The following is a 26,763-nucleotide window of genomic DNA, read 5'->3' as shown; positions in this document are numbered from 1 at the left end:
TTATAGTAAGTGTTTAAAACCTTAACGGGTCAAGTTCACCATTCATCAATATAAATTTATCTATATAATAATATATAAAATGAATGATATTTTTTATTAAAAAATATTTATTATTAATATTCATTATTGGTGTACAATAAATTTAGTCAAATTTTATTATTGGTTATTATATAACATGTATAGAAATTATTGATAAAAGATGACTTAAATTTACTTGAAAACAATTTTCATAATATAAAAATAGAAGTCAACTTTGTATAATTTTTTGTCACTCGCTCAAGCGATATGAAAATTTTAACCCATTAAAAAATTGGTATCCACCTAATCATACATAATAATAAAGCAAAATGAGTTTTTGGGCAATTTTGACAAGTGTCATGCTCACAACAATTCTCAGGTTTTACAAACTTTCTAAAAAAGGAAAATTTTTATTTAAAAAATAATTACTTTTTTATTAATTATTTACATTAAATTTTTTATTTTATTTATTAATGGAAGAATATGGAGGGATTCTTGATACACGTAAAAAATAATTACCTTTTTATATAGAAGGATATGGGGAATACCAAAGAAATTTGTACTATTCCAAAAAAGATTGTCATTTTTTTTGTTACAAGTCATTTTTCATCTGTATCTATTTCAAAATTGCATTGAAAAATATAATGCAAACTTTAGAATATCTCTCTTTATTGAATCGTGCACAATTCCCCTATTTTCTCTTTAAGTCACTCTGCTTTCCAACGTAAACAAAAAAAGAAATTGATAAAGCTTCTTCTCTCTCTGCATTTACCGAAAGAACTCAAACAATTCTCTCATTCCTCTCTCTCAATCGCTCTCTCCTCACGACAACACAATAACAAACGTTCAAGCATATGTTTCTTTTGCTATCTGCCATGCTAACAAACAACGATCTGACAATATACCCTCACCCCATACGAAAACCCTAAGCCCCAAATTCACTTATCAATCAAGATGATTACAGATTTATTGTAGCCTGCTTCTGGTACACAGGTAGCTGTGAAATTGAATTTTGTATTTATTATTTACTTTAAATCCTCTGCATAGTTGTGATCTTCCATATCACGGAGGAAGGTGAATCCAACGCATAGTTGTGACCTCTTTTTAACTTTTGGGTCATTTACCTTTGTTTTTTTTGTTATTCATGGCAGATTCGTATAACAAATTCAAATTCAAATTTAAAATTGCTATGAATCAATTTGATTTTGGGTTATTTATATGAATTAATTTGATTTTGGGTTGTTTATATGAATTAATTTGATTTTGGGTTGTTTTAATTCATCAATTTTATTTAGGGTTAATTTGATTTTGGATTAAAGAGATGCAGTGGCGGTTCCGTAGATGGATGAAAGTGCGTGAGTGGCCAAAGATCGTTGCTGGACCGAGATGGAAAACATTCATTCGACAATTCAATAGCATTAAGAGTCGTAACATGAATGTTAAACAAGGTTCGTTAACTATTTAAATTTTTTTCTTTTTTTAACAGTAAGTTTCTCTCATCTCTGCAACTACTTCTGCTTCTATATTTCTCGCTTGATATATTTTTACATTCGATATTCACTATATTATTCAACAATTTGTTGTCTTATCAATTTGCTTAATTTGTGATCTTATATATATATATTTTTTATTGTTTTGTAGTGAAAAATATCATCTTTAGGGTTTAATTTGAAATGTATTTTGCTTGCTCTATTAACAAATAAAATTTATGGCGATTCTTCATTCTGATCGATCCCAATTCAACGATCCTAAACAATTGAATATTGATTAATATTTTTTTTGTTGGTATAAGGAAAGAAAATGGGTTCCTAAACAATTGATTGGATATGGTGGGATGTCGTCTTCACATTCAGCTATTGTTACTGCTGTTGCTACGACGGTTGGATTTCAAGAAGGATTTCGTGGATCGCTTTTCGCTACTGCGTTGGTTCTAGCTATCATTGTATGATTTTTTTTATTCTAACCAGAAAATTTATAAACATTTTGATCTATATATTTTGTTTTCGATGTGTTTGATTTAATACACAAGGAGTTTGTTATTGATTAGCATGTGATGTATGATGCTACTGGTGTATGATTGCAAGTGAGACGACAAACAGATGTTTGATTGCGGTTTATGAGATCTCTATTTGTTTTGATTGATTTTAAATTATGTTTACCTAATTTGAATGACGTGGTTTTTATAGGTTCTTAACCAAATTGTAATTGAACTTTCTCCTGAACATCCTCTGACTGACAGCAGACCTCTTCTGGAACTTCTTGGGCATACCCCGCCTCAGGTTCAATAGTTTGGATTTGATTGCTTTCTAATTTCTGTGATTATGGATTCAATTTTAGAATAGAGAATTTAATGGATATTTGGTTGTTTTTGCACTTGAAAGAATTCTTCAGCAACCTAAAGTATAGGGATTTTGATGTTTGTCGAGTGTTTACACTAAATATAGTTGATGAGCATTGCTACTGATTGTGTATAGTAGGTGACGATTATGTTGTGCAAAATCGTGTTTTATGAATATTTAAATCTATGACAGTATGTTTTATTTTCTTAGTATTATATATATATATATATATATATATATATATATATATATATATATATATATATATATATATATATATATATATATATATATATATATATATATATATATATTCTTTTAGTACTATAAGGAGAGAGAAGAGAGTGCATATTTTGATGAGCTTAATTTTGTCACAATATCTTGCTTTAATGAAATAGAAAAGTAATATTTTGATGTTGATTGTTGTATTTTCTTATATTTATTGTCTGTTTTTATGTTGATTGTTGTATATTTCACTGTCCTTTTTGGATGTTGTTCTTATATCTGATTATCTTTCAGTGTTAAATGCCAAAATAATTAACCATTTCAAGGGCCTCACAGGATGTTGTTGTTCATAGATTTAATGTTGAAATAGAATATAGGGGTTGGTGATTAACAAAACATGTGAAGAGTAAATGAAGAATTAATGAAGAAGATGAACTCAGAAATCTGTTTAGGTCGTCCTTCTACTATTCATGTTGTTTCTGACTTTTCATGTGCTCTTCTATCTACCGTGTGATACAAATGTTAGATTTTATATTCAATTTTCTCTTATTTTAATTGTGTTTGTTGTGTAATTTGATTGATAAGTTAAATGAAATTTGATTATAGTTTGTATCTGCATTCAATTGTATATTTCTATTAGAAGATATTTCTTAAATCTATTATTTCATATTCATGTTTATGTGCATTCAAACTTCAATTAGTTTATTGAAATATCAAATCTTTCCTAAGTCAATTATTTCATTTTTTAATTGATGTTTAAGAAAAAAATTGTAATAAATAAAAATATCGATTTTATTGGATCAAAAATATATTTAATACTTAAATTAATTTTTTTTACTTATAATAAAGATGTCAGACATATTTGATATTATTACTAAAATAAATGATGTTAATTGAAATTTATGATCATATGATTAATAAATAAATAATTTTTTATTAAATATTATTATTATTATTTTTATAATAAAAGGGTGAAGAAATAAGTTTCATAGCATTTTAAAGGAATGTCAATTTGAAAATCTTATAGTATTTTAAATAAGTAATTTCATAGTATTTTGTTTAAAGGAATATCAATTTAAACAAAATTAACCGTGTAAAGGTAAACAATATAAATATAGAAAAAAATTATTAGTAAAAAAGTGAAAGATATAAACAAACTTTTGATAATGATAAAAATTAAAATAGTTATTATAGAAACCACTAAAACTATATAGGAACTTTGAAATATTACTAATATAGTAACCTTTATATTCAAAATATGATAATAATAACCTCTATTTTTTGTTAAAAAAACATTAATGTGAGTTATAATGCAATTAATTTCAATTACTCATTATTATATGTATTTAACATATTTATGAAATTTTTATGTTAATTAAATCATTGTTAATGTAAAATTGATATTTTACTAATTGAAATTTTATAATAACTCAATATATAAATTTTATAGGATTAATAATATATAATTTAAAATATTCTTACTATTAACATATTATCATATTTTTAATACATAATTTAAAATATTTTTACTATTTACATATTATCCTATTTTTTGTGATCATTGCAAATTATTATGTTTAAATTTGATTCTCTGTGCATATCTTTTTATGTTTTTAATTTCTTCTATATTTTTTTGTCACGCTTTTTTTGGTAAATAACATAAATTTAAAATAGATAAAAAATTAAAAGAAAAGGAAATATATTGATATATAAATATGAATGTTTTATTATAGTTCATTGACAATTGTCCTATTAATTGTTCCATTTTTTTAAGTATGACATTTTAACTTAATTTGTACTTCTATATAATATACAAACTATTATTCAATATTATTGTTTTATTTAAAATTTATTTTTTGTAACGCAGTGCTACCCGTGCGAACGCACGGATATCCCGCTACTATTAACAAAGACAAATTATAATATTATTTCGTTTGTAAACTACTAATAACAGTTTGTCACGTGCCTCGCACGGGTATTTCCACCTAATATTTTATAATTGTAAAAAAATTATTGTCATAGATGTATATAATTAGCTTGTACAAAACTACAATTTTTAAAATAAAATATTGGGTGCATCTTATATTTAAACAAATATTGAATCATAATCAATAATCATTAATTTATTAGAAGTGTTTATTTTTTTATTTTTTTTAAAAAAATAATAATATAATTGAGTGGTTGTGATACATAGTGTAAAAAAGTTTACATTGAAGTGCATAGCAATTAAACTCTTCCAAAAGAATTTAATTGGAATACACTGATGATGTAAATAATTTTTACAACGTCAATGAATTACAACCGTTAATTTATTAGAAGTGTTTGACTTTTATTTTAATTTTTTTAAAAATAATATAATTGAGTGGTTGTAATGTATTGATAGTGTAAAAAGTTTTACACTAGTGCATAGCAATTAAACTCTTTCAAAAGAATTTGATTGAAATACACTGACGGTGTAAATAAGTTTTACAACGTCAATGAATCATAACCGTTAATTTATTAGAAGTGTTTGACTTTTATTTTAACTTTTAAAAAAATAATATAATTGAATGGTTGTGAAGCATTGACAGTGTAAAAAAATTTACACCGATAGTGCATAGCAATTAAACTCTTTTAAAAAATGTAACATGATTATAATTATAATAAAATTGTGATGTTAAAAACATATAAAAGGCACCTATATTAAATTATTATTTTCATCTCCTAAAATATTAAAAATAAAATATAAAAGCTATATTCAAATTGTAGATTAACATTTAAGGAGAGATTTATTTTAATATTTCATCTTAAAATCAAATAAATATCAAGATATAAATTTTTAAGTTCAAAATTAATTACTAAAATATCAATTAGAATTTTTATTTATTTAAACTATACCTTATAATTTAACCTTTAAATTAAATAAATATCAAATATAAACTATAATTTCACATTAAGAGACTCAAATAATATATGTTTTCTAATTTATATTTATTATATTTATTTAAACTATTATTCAACTATAATTATGAAAAATGTTTCATATTAAACAGATTGGACAAACTAAAACTTTTTATTTGCAAAAGTAACCTAGTATGTTAAAATAACTAACTAATGAGATCTTGTGAACTATGGTTATGAAAATTCTTTGGAATTGTATCTACCGATATACAAGATAAATTTAACTCATTTATTTAAGTTTCTTATGTTATACACACACAAAAACTAAATGAAGATCCAATGTATTATATTTTTTGTATGTATTATGAAATATATAAAATAATCATTAAAGTAAATTAGTCATGTTTTATTGATCTTATACTACCATTTACTATTTATCTAGAAAACAACCATCCTAGAAAATAAATAAAAAAATAACAACGAAACTTATAAAAATTGACTACAAAAATATAAAATAAATATTTTTAATGATAATATATTTATTTAAATTTGACATAATGTCAACTTTTTAATTATATTTTATTACATAGAATCTCATAAAGCATACAAAATATTTATTCATAATTGTTGCAACTATCCAAAATTGAAGCAATTTAAGTATCCTTGGCATGCACGAACACCTACAAAATAAAAACAATTTTATAAATATATTTTGTTTTGTTAAATAAGAACTAAATAAAATATGAAGAGAAAGTTCATAAACAAATAACCTTGTTTATGCTAAGAATCATAACAATTTTGCTCTTAAGCATTTGGTTTTTTTACAAGCTTCCACACAAGCTCTAAAATCATCAATTTGACCTTTTGAACACTCAACGTTACACTCTATTTCACATAATGGCAGTGGCACTTTGAGTTTGTTTAATTTAAATTCTTGAGATTGAGTGATACATTCAACTTGAATTATAACTAACATTATCAACAACATCATCACAACACATCTTTTAATTTGACTAGCTGCCATTACTTTTTTCAAACTCAACTAAAATTTACAATTTTTGTGATCTTTTAGTCTTTGCACAACACTCACTATGCAAAAGGTTTGCACAAGACCTTTATTTATAGGACATATTCAATTTTTATTAAATTTATAGAGAACATTCTTTTAAAAACTTTAAGTATTTATTTACCAAATTTAAAAATATTTGTCTTTTTATTGACTAAAAGTTTAATAGAAAAATAAGAATAAAAAAAAGAAATTTAGAGGCCAAATTTTGACCAAAAATATTCATATAATATTACACATTTATGAAAAATATTCAGAAAGTCATCAAACCTTTGAGAATATTTGGTCATTGGTTTATTTGACGAACCAATGAATGAATGATCGAACCACATAGCTAAATCGGATTAAATCGAATAACTCAATTAAATAGGTTGATTTCTATAACAAAATTATATAGTTATTAAACTGATTGAACCGAATGACTCGGTCTTTAGAAAAAATGACAACACCTAAAAAATTTCAAAATTTCAAAATATCATAATCTTACAAGTTCATTATTTAAATTCAAATTCTAAACATAATTATCACACCCAACAAAATGTAAATCGATATAAAATTTGAACAAAGATTAATAACATAATAATTAGAAGTGTCTAATAAATTTAATTCAAAAAAGAGAAAGTTGCTCAAAATAAATTTTAAATTTTTATTTTTTTATCAACAACGACATCATTTTGTCTTATGAAAAAAGCAAACATTTAACTTTTCGATTTTCCAAACAGTCGATTTATTGATTTTTACTGGTTTTGACCGATTATGACTGATTCTAACTAATTCAATAGCTTATATGATCCAGCAATCAGACTAGACCGATGATCCCTCAAATTCCAGATTCAGCCGATTCAATCGGTCGGTTCGGTTGAAATTTTACAATATTGTTGGAAAGAGCAATAAAAGCATTAAATTCCACTACATTGCACATGTTTTATTATATTTTTAATAATTTATTATAAATTTTTTAGGAAACATTAATATTTTTCTAATTAATATTCAAATCTTTTGTTAAGTATTTTAGCAACTTTTGACACTAAAATTAAGAATAATTTTATAAATTATATTTATTTAATTATTAATTTATTATTGTTTATTCAAACTTTTTAAATTTATTATATTATATTTTATTAATTATGTAGTAATTTTAATTATTTGTTAAAAAAATTAACTTTATCCCAGTAACTTCTAGTTTTGTTATTTTTTCATTTTTCTTAAAACTAAATTTATTCCACTAACTTATTATGTTATTTTTTAAGTCACATTTTTAAATTAACTACTTTTTTTATATTATTCAAAACTAGATTTTGTAATTCCACTGACTTCTAATTTTATTGTTTTTTTAATTCTTAAAACTAACTTTATTCTTCTGAAAAAGATCAAACCCATAGATTTCATTCTTCAATACCATGTGTAGTTTCATAAATTATATTTTTTAATTATTAGTTAATTATTATTTGTTCTGGTTTTAACAATTTATTATATCCTATTTTATTAATTAAGTAGTAATTTTAACTATTTGTTTAAAAAATTAACTTTATCCCATTAATTTTTAATTTTATTGTTTTTTTTAGTTTTTCCTAAACTAACTTTATTCTACTAACTTTATTTTTAATTTAACTCACATTTTTCAGAACCCACGTTTTCTTTATTCTACTAACTTTATTTTTAATTTAACTCACATTTTTCAGAACCCACGTTTTCAAATTAACTATCTCTTTTTTCTATTATATTCAAAACTACATTTTGTAATCCCACAGACTTCTATTTTATTGTTTTTCTTTTTAATTTTTCTTAAAATTAAACGGGCTTTATTCCACTAATTTATTTTTTTAATTTCTTCTTAAATTTATTATATTTCTTTGTTTATATTCCTATAGTTTTTTAATAATTTTTTGTTAGTTTTAAATATCTACTTAATATAAATGTAAGGTTGTGATGATGGCAACCCTAGACAAAATCCTAACTTTAGAATGATGTGTTATTCTCTCATAGCTTTTCAGATGACGTGTCATTCTCATAGCTTTTCAAATTAAATTGATTTAATTATTATTAAAAAATATCACCTAAACCAAATAATATATCTTTTCATTTTTTAAACTTTAACTCTTAAATTTTATAATTATATTTTCAATAATTTTCATTTTTGTTACCATTAAAATTGTATACACTACAATAATAAAAATATATAAAAATACAAATTTAAAAAAACTTTCATTTTCATGATCAATAAAATTGTTATGATCAATAAAATTTTCATGATTAATTTAAAAAGGGAACTAAAAATTAATTGATATGATAGTTTAAATTTTTTATTGAATAATTTTTTTATTACAATATGTTATATTATCAGTACAAGATTTTTATTAAAATACAATCATATTTTTTGAGTTTGTTAAACTATGTAACATTTCATTAATTTAAATTATTTATAGAAATAAATTCATTTACTGAAATATTTTCAATTTTATAATTTATAGAGAAAAATCACATATGTCAACTACCACTATTAAATCTTTTTAATTTTGATTAAAAAATGTTAGGTCATAAGATATTACACTATAATTAATTTTAAATAAAAGTAATAATAATATTTTTTTCCAAAATATACTTGATATAAATTCATTTATAATACTCTTCAACAACTTTAATTCATGGAAGTTACATAATAAATAGATTATTGGGCTATTAACTTCCTGAACGTCACATGATAAAAGAGTTAAAAGAAATATTTAAGATTTTTAATAAAAATAATTTCATTTAATTTTTTGTTTTGTTTTTAATGTCATCATTATTATATTATTTTTAGTTATAACTTATTTTTGAAATAATACCATCTTTTATTTCAAAAAAAACTTATTTTTGAAACAAAAATCAGTTACAATTTTTTAATTGCATTATCTTCTTAATTATTGTAAAATTAATGTTTAGAAAATGGAGAGTTATATGAAACGGTTAATTTTTTTATATCTTACTATAATATCAATTTATTATTTCAAAATTGATCAATTTGTCTCACTTTCTTTCTTAAATATATAAATGTCCACTCACTTTCTTCCTTGCACGTATATTTTAGAAGTAGATGCATAATCTGACAAAGAATGAGATGAATGAGTGAGCTATTCTACCCCATTTAAAAAAGAAAATTTATTTTTCTATCTTTATCAAATCCAAAAGCTCTGAAAAGGTTCATCTTTTTCTACATCTATTCAAATATATTTCATGTCCATATTTTTCCGGATAAATTTTATTCAATTATTTTGACCATATTCAAATTTATTTCATAAATATTATTTTGATCATATTCAAATTCATTTCATAGTCATATGTGTAATATATAATTTTTCATTATTATTTTGCAGGTTTTGCAATTTGAATGAGAGTCTACTCGGGTCAAGCTCCTAACAATAACAATTTTAGAATGAAGATTGAAATATACATCTCTTGCAATCATCTGGAGCATCTAAATTTTAAAAGCCGTAATACATATGCTTATGTTAAAATTATTTTGATATATGCTGTATATTTTTATTGTAATAAATATGCATATAAATTTACCTGTTCCAATTTGGAAGTAATTTATCGGTCTCTACTTCTACGCATAACAACCTTAGAATGAATATTGAAATATACAATTTTTGCAATAATTTAGATCTTCAAATTTCTAAAATTATACATGTTTTCGTCCAAATATAACCATACCAATTAGATTATTATTATTTTTTTAATTTCCTTTTTCCACTTATGATTTTTCGAATATAACCATACCAACAATATTTAATTTTCATTAAATTTCCTTCATCTCAACTTCACAATATTTTTGTGGTTTAGAAGAAACATGAAATAATTGATGTTGTTATTCTTTATAAAAAAATATTTTATTAGTTTAAAGAAACTACTTTTAACAATCAAGATTCTTACACTATAATTAGTGCATATTAATGATATTTAATTTTCATTTTAATCATTTTGAAGTTTTGTTTTTTATTTCTACATTCCTATTCAACCATCAATGACGTATTAAAAATATTAAAATACATTTTTCACTATTTATCAATCCAAATTATAACTCTAAAAAAAAATTAAAACTCCATTTTCCTATATTAAAGACATTATCTATTAATAAAAATTTTAACTTTGCAGTTAGTACCAAATTCTAATTTTAAAAAAATCGATCTCAATTATCCTAAACCTATAATTGATGACTATTAGAATTTTTGAAATTATATTTTTTTACTTATTATTAATAGAAACTTTAACCGTTTAAATGACAATCAATCAAATGTTGTTTTATATATTATTCGTTCATTAAAATCATTAAAAAAAATTATGCAAAAATCATTAAACTTTTAAGATACAAACTAATTGATAGAACTTATTATAATTCCTATATTATTAACTATTATATCTATCTAATTTATTACTCTTTAAAATTCAACATATTCTTAACTATTATAATAAACTCATATACAATAATTAATCAAATAAACTCATTAGAAAAAAAATCTTATAAACACAATCAATTGATCCTTTATATTATTCTTAAAATTCAATTTTTTTTAAAATATGTATCTAAAAAATTACCTATAACAATTACTTAAATAAAATTATTTAAAAAATACTCCATAAACATAACAATAATTTTAAAATTTTGATGAAATTTAAAATCTTATATACAATGATAATAATATATTATAAGCTAACCGCGCATCGCGCGGGTTATATACTAGTATATGAAAAGATTGGCATTAAAGAGGTTGATCTACCTTCAGCATAAGCATAAACGGCTGAATACGATCTTGCAATGTTCTTTGTTAGGGCACCGGTACAGGTCTGCAACACAAATTGTCAAAATTCAGTGCACCTTACTTTGGGGCGGGATAGAAGAAAGAAAAAAGATTCAATGGGTGAAGTGGGAGTCTGTTTGTTTGTTGACTGAGAAGGGTGGTTTAGGCTTCAAGTTGGTAGAAGAATCCAATGTGGCGTTTTTATTAAAGTGAAGACGGAGAATTTTGCAAGGAGAGGAATCTATGTGGTTAAAAATATTAAGATCTAGATATGGTAGGTTGAACTTGCAGGTTTGCTTTGATAATTCTGGTTGTGTCAATATGTGCTCGTCTTTATGGTGGAAAGAAATCGTTAGGGGTGGAGAAACGACATACTGAAGGAGAATTCGAGGCTAGATGTAAATTCAGGCTTAGGAAGGGAAAATATATTCTGTTTTGGCTGAATAACTGGTGTGGAAATGTTAACCTCAAAAGTTTGTTCCCTGATTTATTTGCCATCTCTGTTTTAAAATTTTAGGTTGTGGAGGGTATGGGTTGTTGGGTTAACGGTTTCTAGAAGTGGAGGGATTTCTGGGTGCATGCTGCAGAGGGATCAGATACTTGGAATTCGCTACAGTCTCTTCAAAATCAATTGATTCACACTGAGCTAAATTTTAAGATGGGGATTCGTTTTTGTGGTTACCAAACCTGGAGGAAGATTTTACGGTAAAATCCTGCTATGGCTATCTTGCTGATGCTTTTCTGCAGCCGACGTACGTGATGGAAAAAGAGAAGGCATCGGCTCTAATGTGGAAATCTTTTATTCCCTTTAGGATCAAAGCTTTTACATGGATATGCATTATTAACAGATTACTGACAAAAAACTTGCTCTTTGTTAGAGGTCTTTTTCTACCTAATATGAATTAAGTTGTGTTTTTTGTAAAAACTCGGAGGAGTCTCTAGATCACGTTTTACTTTCCTGTTTTTTTGCAAAGGATATTTAAGGGGCAATTTCCTGTTGGATTGGGGGTGGAATTGGGCATTGAGGACAATTTGTGGAGGAGTTATCTCAATGCTTTGGCTAAGTTCAAAAGATTGAAAGCAAAGAAGGGTTTAAAATGGGTTATTACGATAACTGTTTGTTGGAGCATCTGGGTGAAGAGAAATGTTGTGGTTTTTAGGAATGAGCGGTGAAACATTTCAGATATAGTTTGGAGCATAAAAGTGTTAGCGTGGAAGTGTTTTTTTTTTTAAATTACTTATGCCAAATATAATTTTTATGAGTTTTGTAAGGATCCTGTACAATTCATAAGCTAAGCTTTATTTGGTAGGTAATTTTTCTTTTGGGGTTCTCCTCGCTTTTGTATCTGGGATTGAATACTCCTAGTATTCTGTTTTATCTAATCCTTGCTTACAAAAAAAAGTTTTCCATTGATGTAAAATTTTATACACATGATCTATATGATAATAGTTATCAATTCAAACTGTGAATTTTGTTATATGGATATGCGGTAAAAATTTATCGTATGTGTCACAATCTTATATTGTTATAATGTCAACAATAATCATGTATATGAGTGCTAAAATGGGTTTGGCATATCGAGCATGCCTTTATCGTCCATAATTTTTCGTGGGTAGAGTCCAAATTTTACGCATGCACCATCAATTTAGTGAAATCAATTTTTTATATAAAAATATTCATTTTTTCCAAAATCAACTTACATACAAATAATAAAATAAAATAATCTCAAAAAATTTCACACATGCATTTCAAAAATATAAATAATAAATACAAATATCAAAATATTGATCACATATTTAATATGTTTAAATTATCAAAACTAAATAATAAAATTACATAATAAAATAAACGGAGCAGGTTCAATGTGGGTACTAGTGTCTCTATTATCCAACTCGTCCTCATATTTTATAATCGTGAAAAACCCAAACTTAAACTCAAGCTCAATCAAAACGAATTTTCTCTATCAATTTCAGGGCATTTCGAATAGATATCCACAAGTACGAAATATATTGTCATACTTAGGTTCGAGCCCTCAATTTTTACCTATTTTATTTATTTATTTATTTATTTATTTATTAGATTTTTATAGAACATACATAAAGATAAATAAAACAGATATGCTCGTTTCTGACTCCTATTTTTCGATTCCTCTCAGTGTTTTAAAAATCGGATCGGTCATCGAACCGGTGAGGGTACTGGGTCACTAGTTTATCGGTCAAACCACTGGGTTACTGGTCGAACCGCACGACCAAACCGGATTAAACCGGATAACTCGGTTGAATAGACCTGTCATTATATAGGTATAAAACCGGTCGAACCGGATGCTTCAGTCTTTAAAAAAATATAACTAACTTTTAAATTTTTAAAAAATATCATATCATAAATTCACAATTTCATAACTTAAATTCAAAATTTAAACAAAGGTATCACACATAACAAAATAGTAAAAAATTACAAAGTCTAATTACAACATAATCTAAACAAAGTCTAATTACAACATGATCTAATTGAATAGTTTATAACAAAATAACTCCAATGTGTACCAAATTTAATTCAAAATAGGATCCTCCTAAAAAGAAAATCAAATAAAATTCAATATGTTTATGCTATTTAAGAAAATTTATTAGCAAAGATAACAAATAGACAATAAAGTTTTTAATTTGTCACTAAGGAAAAAAACTGTGAGAATGTTATTTAAGTAATACACTACTAAATATATTAAAAAAAAAAGTTTAAAAGAAATGTTATAAAAAAAGTTTAAAATTTTTTTTTTAAAAAAATTAAAAAAAAAGTTAAAAAAAAAAAATATAAAGCAATTAAACCGCCGGTTCTCACTGGTTTGAAGGCATACCCGATCCGACTATTGAACCAGACCGGTTACCTGACCGATTCCCGATTCGACCAGTCCGACCAACCGGTCCGGTCCGGTTTTTAAAACACTGTTCCTCTCGCTCTCATCCAAAAATAAAATAACATCGTGCCATCTACTTACTATAAATCTAAAGAAGTCATGATGGCAACCCTAGCCACATGTCTTCTTAGTAATAATATTATCCACATGTCACTTGATAACAATTCTAAATAAAAATCCTAATTATACAAACCTTTTATTAAAATAAATATTAATATAATAATTATTATAATTGTACAATTTTGAAATTTAAAATTAATAATTATTTCAAAAATTAAGAATTGAATTCTCCAACAATCAATATTAAAACCTCAAAAAATCAGTATTTAAATTTTCTAAATAATTTTAGAATATATTTTTAAAATAAGTATTTAAATTTTAAGGTTTAAGAATAATCCTACTAATAATAGGAAAACCTCAAAAAATAAGTATTTAAATTATATATATAATTTTAGAATTCATTTAAAAATAAGTATTTAAAATTTTATATATAAATTATAAGTATTTAAAATTTTATAAATAATCTATATAATTTTAGAAAGCATTTTAATATATATTTTAACCTAAGGAATTTAACATACATACAAAGATTAAAAAAATTTCTATCTATTAAATTTTAGGATTAAATAATCAATTTTATATTTAATTCAGATACAATCAAAGTAAAATAAACGAAAAAGAAGAAAGATGGAAAAGGTGGATCAACTCAATATTGGAAATAAAGATTATGAATATACCATTTAAACAATAATAAATACTAAGAATAATAATATATTTAATTCAGATACAATCAAAATAAAATAAACGAAAAAGAAGAAAGATGGAAAGGGTGGATCAACTCAATATTGGAAATGAAGATTATGAATATACTATTTAAAAAATAATAAATACTAAGAATAATAATAATCAATATGTAACTGCTTATGTTAAGAATAAATTTTCTAAATTAAAAAAATTAAGAATAAGAATAAATATCAAACGTTATACAATTATAATAATGACAAAATTAAAATAATAATTATTGCATAAAATTATTATGTATAACTCCTATAATAAATTGTAATAAAAATTGAAACCTACTTTTTATGTCATTGGTAATGATAAAAAATTTAGACTTTTCAATTCTAATGAAATTAAAAATGTTGATTCACTATAAATATGTCTTTTTTAGAACCTCTTATCTCATATGAAAATTCTTTGATGGAAGAGATTGTATTCTGTGTGTGCAGAAAAATATTTTTATTGTGTATTCATATTATGCATTTGTATTTCATTCATAATTAGAATTTATAATTATGTTTTCTTTGTGTATTTGCAGGGCCGTCTTTGAGGGCGTGCAAGGCGGGCTACTGCACATGGACTCTAAAAAATTGAGACGGAAAAAATTATAATGCAGATGGAATGGTCACAGTCATGGTAAATGAAAAAATATATTATATTTGGACAATGAAGCCAAGATCAAGCGAAAAATTTAAGTGGGAGATAGCATCTACCATCAATTTTAAAATATAGTATATTTCCTGAGACTTTTAGAACGTTGTTTGTTTGTAATTTTAAACACAATTTTTTTTTATAATTTGTATTTGATAGAATAGTGATAATTGTTTATGATAATATTTATTTATAAAATTTTATCATTTTCATCGCAATGTGTTCAATAAAAAATATTTTATTATTTTTTAATTAAGTCAATATAATAAAATGTAATATAGAATATTCATTTATGTGTATATTGAAAGAATTAGTATAAGACTAAAATATCATTTTGAATATGTAAAAATATTTACATTTGATATAAAATTTATTTATAATTTTTTGAACAATTAAACTAAAATTATAAATATAAATTTTTATTTTTTAAATTTATTTGAATTTAATAAATTTTGTTTCTTGGGCGAAACCCCTTCTTCTTCCAAAAAAAAAAAAAGAGTTAATGAATTTTTAATTTTATTTTTAATTTGAATAATTAGTTAAAGTTTTTATAAAGATATAGCCTAAATTATTTTTATCATTTCATATATTTTATAATTATATTTATGTTCCATTCATATATGCTTATTTTCATATTTAAGAAAATTTAATAAATAGATAAAAAAATAAGAACATAAATTGAAGTCTTTTAGATAAGTTACAAATGAATAGATATTTTAATAGTGATAATTGAAATTTATAAACTCACAACGTAAAATTTAAAAAATAATTGTCAATGATCTAATTGTGTGCAAATATAATCATGTTTTATTAGATTGATTTTTGAATTTTTTTTCCTATTATTAATTTTTTTGTGAATTTATTTTCATATTATTTTACTTCTCTCACTCGCACATGTTATTATATTAATATTATTATGAATAAAATTATACTAATTTTATATTAATAAAAGTTTACTAATTCGACAATATGTGGCAGTATAAGACTAATTTTAATATTAATAAAAGATTTATTTAAAATTTTGTGTTATTATATTAATAATATTATGAATATTTTAATTTTTATGATAAATAAAAAATAAGCTTATATAACAGAATAATATTTTAATAAAATAATTTAATATATTATCATAATAAAATAAATATTAATATTATAAATTTCAATTTTGAAATAACCGTGCATCGCACGGGCCAACAATCTAGTATTATCAAAACTTTAGTTTAGGGAGGTGGGTTAAATTTTAAAAATGTAAAAATTAGAGGTCTAAAATTGAAAAATAAATCTGCAATTAAGAAAGAGAAAAAGATAGAAGAAGACGAGTCTCTGTTGTTTTTCAATTCGCAGGCAAAACCTAACAAAAGAGAAATCACCTTCATTCCTGATTCAACTCAACAATGGCGGATGCATTGGCCGATTCACACATCGACAACAGCAACACTGCAGCGGTACAAGCCACCAACGATGATGCTTCCGCGAGTAAATTGTACGCAAACACCCCTTTCACCTTTTATCAATTGAAATTACAATCATAATCAATTTGTGTCATCTTTTTAACCTATTTCAGATTTCCATTTTTGGTACATTCGGAATCATGCAATGTTGTTTCTCTTTGTATAATGACTTGTGAACATGATTGCCAATCCGAATTGTTCCTAAAGTGGAGTATGATACATCCTATGTATTGTTTTTTAGCTTTTTAAGTCAGCTACAATTTAAGTTTTTCATGCATATGATGATTAATTGATTATTGTTACATTTTAAGTTCTTTGAGATTTTGCTTATTCTACACCATTGCAGTTTTTTTTACCTTTTTTTTTGGTAGATTAGAAACATATCTATCTAAAAGCTGATGTGTTTAAACCTATGTTGTGATAGATGCAATAGCTAGACAATGATTATAGTATACCTCTTATCTTAGGGAATGAATCCTCTTCATTTCTTATTCTCTCAAATTCCTTCATTACTTTAGTTTTTGGAATATAAGCATGATAGTGTGACATTAGTGTGTTTGGTTCTACGGTGAAAATAATTGATTTTGAATGAATTGATTATAGGTAAAAGTGAGTTGAAGGTAAAGTGATTTATGTTTGGGTAAATTTATGTATAAGTGAGTTGAACATTAAATTTCAATGTAAAAATCACATTTAAAATCAAAAGCTACAAGTTCTAGTTTCAAATAAAATCAAGTATGGAGGCAGAATCAATTCTACTTTAGAAGAACCAAACACCTCAATCATTCCGAAATCAATTCTATACCTCTAGAGTTGCTTTTGCCTCTTCCAAAAGTTAAAGCTAACATACATTAGGTAGGGTACAAAATCCTCTATATTCCTCAAACCGCTCCAAAACTTAAGTAATGGATTGGAGAAATGGAGAGAGGAAGTGAAGAGGATATTTTTCTCTCTCTTTTTTTTTGAGAGAGAGTCGTAAGTTTGAATCCCCAAATACATTAATATAAAACATGAGAGAACAAGAATTGAAGAAAATATATTATGGGCTTTGGTTAGTTTTCTAAAATGGAAGATGAGTCTATCCAAAAATACTTTTACCGCTTAATAATATAGATTGAATTTCATGCATAAGAACCCAACTTTAAAAGAACTTGGTCCGTAGTAGTGAACTGATTTAGGTCTACCTGTCCATTCCGTGTATTGAAAAGTCTCCTCATACTATATTGCAAATCCATGTAATGTAACATTGGTTTTGATAATGTTGATATTCTTCTTCTTTCTTCTCACAATTTTTCGTCTTGTATTCAGTTTATTAAAGTTTAAATGAATTATAGATGTTTTTTTTACATGATGAATATTTACTCCCCATAAACTGGATGTATCATGTAGGTCATGTGTGAAAAAGGGATACATGAAAGATGATTACATTCATTTATTTGTGAGAAGGCCTGTAAGGAGATCTCCAATTATTAATCGCGGTAGGATTTAGCTTCTTTAAGGAATTGACTTATGTAAGTACCTACTCTTCAAATCAGTAGCTTGTTAATTTTTTTAGTTGTTTGAGTATAGGTTACTTTTCTCGTTGGGCTGCCCTCCGGAAACTTCTCTACCAGTTTCTTGATGTTGAGAAAAAGACTGATGAAAATGGCCCAACAAAGATGCAGATATTATCACTCGGAGCAGGCTTTGATACAACATATTTTCAGTTGCAGGTGCCTGAGTTTGAGTTGTGCTGTGCTAATTGTACTTAAAAGTTAATCTGCTTCAGCTTTTAAAACTATAAATTTCCTCTATTTTGGAGCCCTGCTGGTCAAATGGAGGTCTGGCTGGATTGAATTGTCATTGACCTAAAAGTTTTTGCATTCAAATCTTGGTGAAATTTTAGTGTCTCGTGTTTCAACAAGATGCAAGGACATTTTTTATTTCATTCTCGTGGTAACTGTTCACTGCCGTCACAATCTTATTCTTTAGACAATACTCCCTCCTGTCTCAAATATAAGCAACAATTTTTTTTCTATGGTCTTAAATATAAGCAAAAAAAATCTATATTTATTACATTCAATGTCACTATTCCAAATATACCCCTACAATTTTTTTACATTTTAAATGTTTGCAACAACTTCCAAAGCAGAAAATTAGAAAGAGTGTAAGAATTAAATGCATTGAGACATTCTCCTTAAAGGGTGAGCTTTTTTGCAAATTTGCTTATATTTGAGACCGAAGGGAGTATGTCAGTCATACTCTGTGCTACGAAAAAATCAAATCCTAGACATCCGGAGCATCAAATATTTCGAAAACTAAGTTCTCATGCCACAAATGTGCTTTAGCTCTTATTTTTTACTTTTTTTGGGTTGAATGTAACTTCCTCTTCAAAATGTGTGGGTTAGTTATGTAAATTTGTTTAAGGAAAAATAATAGAGACAATGAATGAGGTGTAACTTCTTGTTCTCTTTGTTTCTTATATTTGTTCTGACGGCTACAAAAAAAGTAGTTGGACATGGTTGTTGTTGTGTCCTCCTCATAAATGCTGCTCATTAATGTTCTGACCGATGCTTGGTATCAAGGAAGATTGATTTCTTCTTTTCCCCATGCAAATCAAAGACACAAAAATAAATTTATATGATGCACGATGCAATCCTTGTTTTCTAATGATCTCCATCCTCTTGTTCGGACATGACTCTGGGTGTGTAAAACTTCATACGTTGTTACTCATTACCATAAGTTCCAGTTTTTCTCATAGCCTTTTGTTTAGCCTCATTAACCTATGGTGTATTGCTGTGTGCTAATTTACAGTTGTAACTTACACGTTTAAAATCTCTTCTTGACAGGATGAGGGGAAAGCACCACATTTATACGTGGAAGTGGACTTTAAGGAGGTAGAAACCTGAATATCTTTCAAAAGTTTTATTAGCCAATGCAACCCTAATTTATAGTTGTTAATGGGTTCTGAACTGGATTGGCTATCGACGTTTTGTCAAGAAACTAACAGTTAATACAATCTGGTTTCCCTCAATATATGTCTTATTGCAAAATGAATTATAAAAAGCTGTCTGCAGTCTTTAAATTGTAAGTTTTTAACTGCCATTATTGATAAAGAAAGCTTAACTACTATTATGCTTGTCATCCAGGTAACAAGTAAAAAGGCGGCACTTATTGAGACTTGCAGTCAATTGAAGGATAAACTTGGTGAAACAGCTTCCATTTCAAGAGGTAAGCAGTGTTGATTACAATGCTTTGTGTTGAAAGGACACTGGCCTATGATTTTAATCTCATATTCAGGCGATGTCCTTTTCTTTTGTGCTATCGTGTGGTATCTAACTTATCTCAGAATAAATTAGATTAAAATAAAACTGAAAATAGTATTATCTATATTTCTTCAACCCTACATCATTACTAAAGCAAAATAATTGCTTAGGTAAACTGAAGAAGATTAGTGAATTTTATATTTCGCCACTCAGTTTAATCTCAGAACTACAAACATTGAAAAACTAACTTGATTTGTAGCATTTGAGGATGACCCAATACAATCTTTTCACAGTGATATTTAGAAACATCAATGCTGAATATTAGCATTCATGATTACTGCTGATCTGTACTAATGCTTGTTATGTTTCATTCATTGCCAGAGAAAGGAGAAGTGGTCAGTGCTCATTATAAATTAGTCCCTGCAGATTTGCGTGATGTAAAACAATTAAATGATATTATAACCATTACCGAGATGGATCCTAGGTATGTATTGGGATTCAATTCTCTCTCTGTCTCTCTCCATCTCTCTTGTTTGTGAAATTCTGTTACAGCCTACCTATAATTCATAATTGTTGGATGTATCAGCCCCTTTCTAGGAAAATATATGAAACTAAATAAAATACCTCTTAGAATCTGACTAAATCAGAAAGGGTTTAAAAGACAGTTTTGATACCTTATCCCGTGTTTTTTCTATGTTTTCTTTCTCATTATAATACCTTATAAATATTTAAAAGACCAGGCTTCTTAATTCAATAACTAGCTAGCAATGTTGTATTTCTTCATACAGCTTGCATATGTACATCAGAACATTTTGAGGTGCCTTTACCGATGGATATAATTAATAACTTTTTAGCATCTCCTGGGAAAGTGATAAATATAAATAAAAAGAGCTTATATAATCTACAATTTTAAAAATTGAAAATGACTTTGAAGAAGATATTTCTGAATTTTATAATTGGTGAGTGGTGCTGTGTTCCTTAACATATATTACAATCATATAGTATTTTATATTTAAGAAATGGAAAGTGACATGAAGAAACTAGTCAGGCTCAAGCATAAGAATTCTTAATTGTAATGTTATTTCTATGGCTTTATGTACTAACTTATTATTATATAATAAATATGTTTATAGAGTTATGATCTTATATTTGCTAACAACACCCAAAAGTTGGAGGATTTAATGAAAATTTCTGGTATCTTTTGCTGTTTTATATATTTGTGTTGACACATGCTTTTCAAGATCCGCGTATGATAAATTGATTCATTCTGATGTTGTTATCAGCCTGCCAACTTTTATAATTGCAGAATGTGTTCTGATTTACTTGGATCCAGATTCAAGTCATGAAGTTGTTGGCTGGGCCTGTCGAACATTTTCAACCGCAATATTTTTTCTTTATGAGCAGGTTACAACCTTCATGGTTTCTCACTCTACTACTTTTTATGGGAATAAACTTGGATCTCCTTTGTATTATATGGTACTTTCTTAACAGATCCATCCAGATGATGCTTTTGGGCAGCAGATGATCCGAAATTTGGAGGTATGGATGTCGAAGTTTTGTATTTTGTTCTATACTGTGGTTTTAAAAAGTTTCGTATTTAGATCACAATTGATTGATTTCAAATTTATCATTGAATTGAAAGTGTCTTATCTGAAAAGTGGATTTTTTGTTCTCTCTCTAACAGACATATCATATGTGCTTTTGCCTTTTATACTCTCTAATTGCCGTAACTTCTCTTTGCTCATTATTTTATTTACTCATAAGTGTGTGGTAAGTAGTAATGCTCTAGAGCCTAAACGAGACGAGCTTTAAATGCAATAATGAATTCAAATCCCCCTGAAAAATATTTGTGGGAAGGAATTATTTAATACCTCAAGCAAGTATCAATCTCACCCATAGTTGGATAGTTGATTTTGTAGCCTTGGGCCACTGCAACCTAAACTATTCATGACACTGCATTTTTGCATCATAGATTAGTTGCAATGCCTGTGCTTTTGGATGATAGCTTGGTAAATTAGAGTTGCTATCCCCACATGGGGGTCAAAACCTATCTTTGTCCTCATTTTTCGGAAATTTGCAGCTCAATCTTGTTGGATACTTTCACGATTTCTCCTCTTATTTCAATAGAAACATTAAAGGGTTTTAGAAGTCAACTAGTTGAGCGAAAATGAGAGAAAACAGTTTCTGATATTGGTGAAAAATGAATCGAGTTCCAAAGAGAGTTTCTTATACAAATACAATATTTATATGTGAATGTCTAAGCTTAGAGTAGGTAGATACTGGCAGTAAACCAAACTAATATTTAATGACAGCTGTCTATAGCCGAAAGCAAGTCTAGCTACAATAGTGAAAGAAACCCATTCACCGGAGATTGTATACACATACTTGAATTTCTGTTTCAAAGCTAACCAAACTTGTCTGGCTTCTGTTTCAATTTGAAAGCACCCACTTGCCAGCCACTGACCCATTGCGTGTCCAGGACTCTGGTCTTCCTATAGTCTCTGTTCAATCATGTTGCATCATGGTTCTCTGTCTTTGTTCAGCTTTTGGTCTGTGTTCTCAACTCACAGCATGCGCGTCTCTGCTTTTTTCCCCTTGGGTTCTGATTCCATCGTTGAACCTTTTTGGGTCTTCATTCCAGTGATTTTTCTGTTCCCTGTTGATATAAACTATTCTTCCTTGTGGACTTCATTCTGATCAAGGAGAAACTTGTATTGAATTTGAATGACTTAAGCCTTAGAGGCTTAAATTTATTTAAGATTTGATGTTGTACTTTTACACATGCTCCGTGACTTTTACTGTTGTTGTAGCGATAATTATGCCTCTGATTGACGGTGATTGTACGTTCAGTATGTGGTATAAACCATTATATGACATCTTTTCTGTTTTGCATCAGTGTCGAGGTTGTCCTCTGTTGGGCATTTATGCCACACCAACTTTACTTGCAAAGGAAAAATTATTTCTGGACCAAGGATGGCAGGTATTTCATGTAACTTTTTCTAGAAAAGAAGTCTATGATGTTTTGTATTTATTATGTATTTGATATATGGATTCAATTCGTAGTTGCAAAAATCCTTCCAAATGATGATAAAAAGTCGCCTAGGCATGAATAGCCTGAGAACATAGTAGACTTACACTAAACTAGAAACAGCTGCAATTGCAACTGTTTTCTTCGAAACAGTCTCGAAGGTTATAGTTTAGAGATGCTTGGTAATTGATATCAGATTTGTCATTGTAACTAATAGTTGTCTTAATTAATTATCATTAGTAATCAGAGTTATCAATCCCGGATACCGGAACTAAGCGGCCGGCTCCAAAAATGGGATAGTGGGATAGCGGATAGTGGGATGACCACTATTTAATTACTTTTTGAATAAATTATATAAATAATAACTAAAAATAAATCAAGCAATTAACTCAATAATACAACAATACCGATAAAAGATTCATAAATCAAACTATCAAAACACAAGGCTTAATAAAAACTCTTAATCAATTCAACATCAACAAGTCTTAAATTTAATCAAAACATCACATCTCATATTCAAAATATCAAGAATTAAGATTCAAACTATTCTTCTTCAAACAAAGCAACCTTGCATTAATTTAAGAAGCAGATGCTGACAATAAAACAGAGGAATATATTGATTTAGATAATTTAGCACGGATTGATAACTCTCTTAGTAACAAATTGAGCATGGATATGGCCAAAAGTTCTCATTATTCTACGCCTTATGCTCTAAGAGGGCTTCTACCTCTACCATGCAATTTTCAGATAGATAAAGAAAGTATCAATCTTCTTGAGCAGGAGAGTCCTTGGATGTATCTAATATATTTTTGAGTCTCTACATCAAAAAAATTACCTCAGTTACTTCAGCCAATGCTCTTACGCTTCATTTCTATTTCATTGTTTTTCCTGTTATATGAGTGTTCACTTTTTCCTCATTTTCAAATCTTAATATTGACACTGATGTTTCATTTTCATGAATAATCATTGTAGTCATAATGCACATTTATTCTATCACTAACATATTAATATTGTTATACTGTTTGTTTCTCATGGGTATCAGAAGTCTGTTGCATGGGACATGCTGAGAGTTTATAATGATTTTGTTGATGCTCAAGAAAGACGCAGGTATTTTAATCATATGTGGAATCCTGTGTGTTTAATCTACTAATTCTTTTCTAAAACATTATTATTCATATATGTTGGCACATAGTAGGAATACAAATGGAGCATTAAGGTGGGAGAGGTGTGATAAGAGTGGTGTAGTGTAATACAGTAAAATTAATAAAAACTCTTAAGGTGGGAAGGTGGTGGTCCCCCATTAGTGCTGCCTGAGTAGCATCTGTAATAGTTGCTTTCTTTTGATGTTTCCTTTTCCTGGCTTCTCTTTTAGGGAAGCCTTGTCTAGTTCTTAATTTCCATCAAGATCTTAACCATTATGTTTTACCAATTTCTTATGAATGTCAAATGGCGGAACTATTTAATTACCATTGGATACTAAAGTTCATATCTTCACATTAAAAGCCGTTCTTCCTTGATTCTCCCCATATTTTACGAATGTCGATTGGGGGAACTATTTAATTACCATTGGATACTAAAGTTTATATCTTCACGATAAAGGTCGTTTTTCCTTGATTCTTCTCGTATATGCTCATTTTATCTAATTTATTTCTGGTTGGGAGCCTGTTTCTTCTTTAAGTAATATCAAGATAAACTGATTGGCGATACAGCCTGTTTCTTTTTTAAGTAATATCAAGATAAACTGATTGGCGATACTTTACTGTTTAGGATTGAACGTCTGGAATTGTTTGATGAATTTGAAGAGTGGTACATGATGCAGGTGAGTCCATTTTGTTATGAAAAGTGTCTGAAGTCTGCTCTATACACTTTTTCTTTTTGGATAAGCCCGTTCTATACACTTTGCTGGGTGGTCCACTGGTTCTAGAGCAGAGTTGACTCTTATTTTAAGTGGGGGTGTCAGTTGCAGTTTCATTGTTTCTTCTATTTGGAAGTCATTTTGTTAAGATGAAAAGTAAAATTGAAATTTATGATATAAGCATTAGCTCGGTTTAATGTGAGTAATTAATTACTGACAAACCGAAATCAACCACATACTTTGTACTATAGATTAATGAAGAACTCCTTATTTGTTTATTCCACTACTACTAGTATCTAAATATTCTATCGACGTGATTTAATTTCAGGAGCACTACTGTGTGACTTATGCAATCAACGATGCAATGGTATGATCTTAATCATTATTTTTTTTGTCCTGTAAGAAACTGATAAATCTTCATCTACTTTACGAGACGGCCATAGAATTGCAAATCATTTAATCAATTTGCAAATCTCTAACATGAAAATATAACATGATGGTGGTGGGTCGGACTATATTTATTGCATTTCTCCAATTTGCTAATGTATTATTGGAGCTTTAGGGAACTCTTTTGTTTTCTTCCATGATGCAGGGCCTTTTTGGGGATTTTGGATTTCTTAATAACAACAACGTGCTTCCTTCCCCATGAAGAAAGAGTATCCATACACTCTCACAGCACATATTTATACTATATATATTTTTCTTCCCAAAGGCATTATGTGGCTGTTAGTTGTAACTCTTAATCCAGGAATTACTAATGTTGGGGATGTTGTTGTTTGTCTGTTAAAAAGGTTTGTGAGAAACTTGTTACATATTGTACCAGAGTTTAGCCAAATGGATGATTGGTTTTGTGTGTATGGACTATGATGGACTACCTCTTCATGTATTGTTTGTTTCCCACAAAGCAAAGATACTTGCCTTTTTCTGCTAGCTGTTTGGCAAAGAAAACATGGTGGGACCCACACAGCACCGACAGATTGATAAATCATCATCCTGTGTGGGGATATGTCCATGTGGAAGATACATGAAAAATAGTAGGCTTGTTTATTGCTTTTCAATTTCAATACAGACACTTTCTCTTATATTTTGGCATTCTTTAGCATGCCCTTTTTGTTTCCTTTCTTTTGTGTGAATGAACAGTGTGAAGATAGTAACTAGGTTAGGGTTTTTGTTTCCAATGTGGCTAAGACTGATCAATGTCACTGTACTTTAAGGTACCTCGTTTGATGGGTTTAGTCAAAATATAGATGGTTGAGTGAGAGCTTCTGTCAATAGGGAATTCTGGATTTTACTTGACAATAAAAAGACTGACATGGTAAAACTGGAAGAGAAAGGAACAAACAAAAACCGTTATTAGCAAAGGGGTACTCCCTCTGGCCTTATTTATAAGCAAAGATTCTCTTTTTAGGTTCATTAAATAATGAATGTATCTTGTCTTTTATATAGACTAGATACATTCATTATTCAACGAACCTAAAAAGAGCATTTTTGCTTATAAATCAGGCCGGAGTAGTATGTTTAATACTTCAGATGAT

At 27.2% G+C, this 26,763-nt stretch overlaps 2 protein-coding genes across 4 annotated transcripts; both read left to right on the top strand.

Annotated features, from left to right (window-relative positions):
- Positions 1-657: 657 nt before the first annotated feature.
- Positions 658-2,577, top strand: LOC131609767 (uncharacterized). 3 transcript variants are annotated; one of them, XM_058881560.1, is made up of 4 exons: positions 659-1,011; positions 1,338-1,466; positions 1,811-1,960; positions 2,205-2,577. In XM_058881560.1, exons 2-4 carry the CDS (start codon positions 1,455-1,457, stop codon positions 2,304-2,306), a joined length of 264 nt encoding a protein of 87 aa, XP_058737543.1. In that variant the 5' UTR covers positions 659-1,011; positions 1,338-1,454; the 3' UTR covers positions 2,307-2,577. The 3 variants fall into 3 exon arrangements, 2 of the variants coding, with proteins under 2 accessions (XP_058737543.1, XP_058737542.1); XM_058881559.1 differs by having other exon boundaries at positions 660-1,011; positions 1,314-1,466; XR_009286316.1 differs by lacking the exon at positions 2,205-2,577 and having other exon boundaries at positions 658-1,011; positions 1,314-1,466; positions 1,816-2,167.
- Positions 2,578-16,923: 14,346 nt separating this feature from the next.
- Positions 16,924-26,312, top strand: LOC131609766 (leucine carboxyl methyltransferase 1 homolog). Its single transcript, XM_058881558.1, has 13 exons — positions 16,924-17,132; positions 18,490-18,578; positions 18,670-18,812; positions 19,929-19,976; positions 20,229-20,310; positions 20,727-20,829; positions 21,629-21,749; positions 21,837-21,884; positions 23,242-23,325; positions 24,416-24,480; positions 25,141-25,192; positions 25,557-25,595; positions 25,821-26,312. Exons 1-13 carry the CDS (start codon positions 17,044-17,046, stop codon positions 25,875-25,877), a joined length of 1,020 nt encoding a protein of 339 aa, XP_058737541.1. The 5' UTR covers positions 16,924-17,043; the 3' UTR covers positions 25,878-26,312.
- Positions 26,313-26,763: the final 451 nt, after the last annotated feature.

This window comes from Vicia villosa, linkage group LG6 (genome assembly GCF_029867415.1).
Source record: "Vicia villosa cultivar HV-30 ecotype Madison, WI linkage group LG6, Vvil1.0, whole genome shotgun sequence".
NCBI classification, from domain to species: Eukaryota; Viridiplantae; Streptophyta; class Magnoliopsida; order Fabales; family Fabaceae; genus Vicia; species Vicia villosa.
This window is presented reverse-complemented; position numbering and strand designations above follow the sequence as displayed.

Excerpts from the sequence above, each read along its gene's own strand:
- LOC131609766 (XM_058881558.1), top strand. The coding sequence starts at position 17,044 with ATGGCGGATGCATTGGCCGATTCACACATCGACAACAGCAACACTGCA. Across the intron at positions 19,977-20,228 it reads TGGAAGTGGACTTTAAGGAG|GTAACAAGTAAAAAGGCGGC; the intron begins GTAGAAACCTGA and ends CTTGTCATCCAG. Across the intron at positions 24,481-25,140 it reads GATGCTCAAGAAAGACGCAG|GATTGAACGTCTGGAATTGT; the intron begins GTATTTTAATCA and ends TTTACTGTTTAG.
- LOC131609767 (XM_058881560.1), top strand. Across the intron at positions 1,961-2,204 it reads CGTTGGTTCTAGCTATCATT|GTTCTTAACCAAATTGTAAT; the intron begins GTATGATTTTTT and ends TGGTTTTTATAG.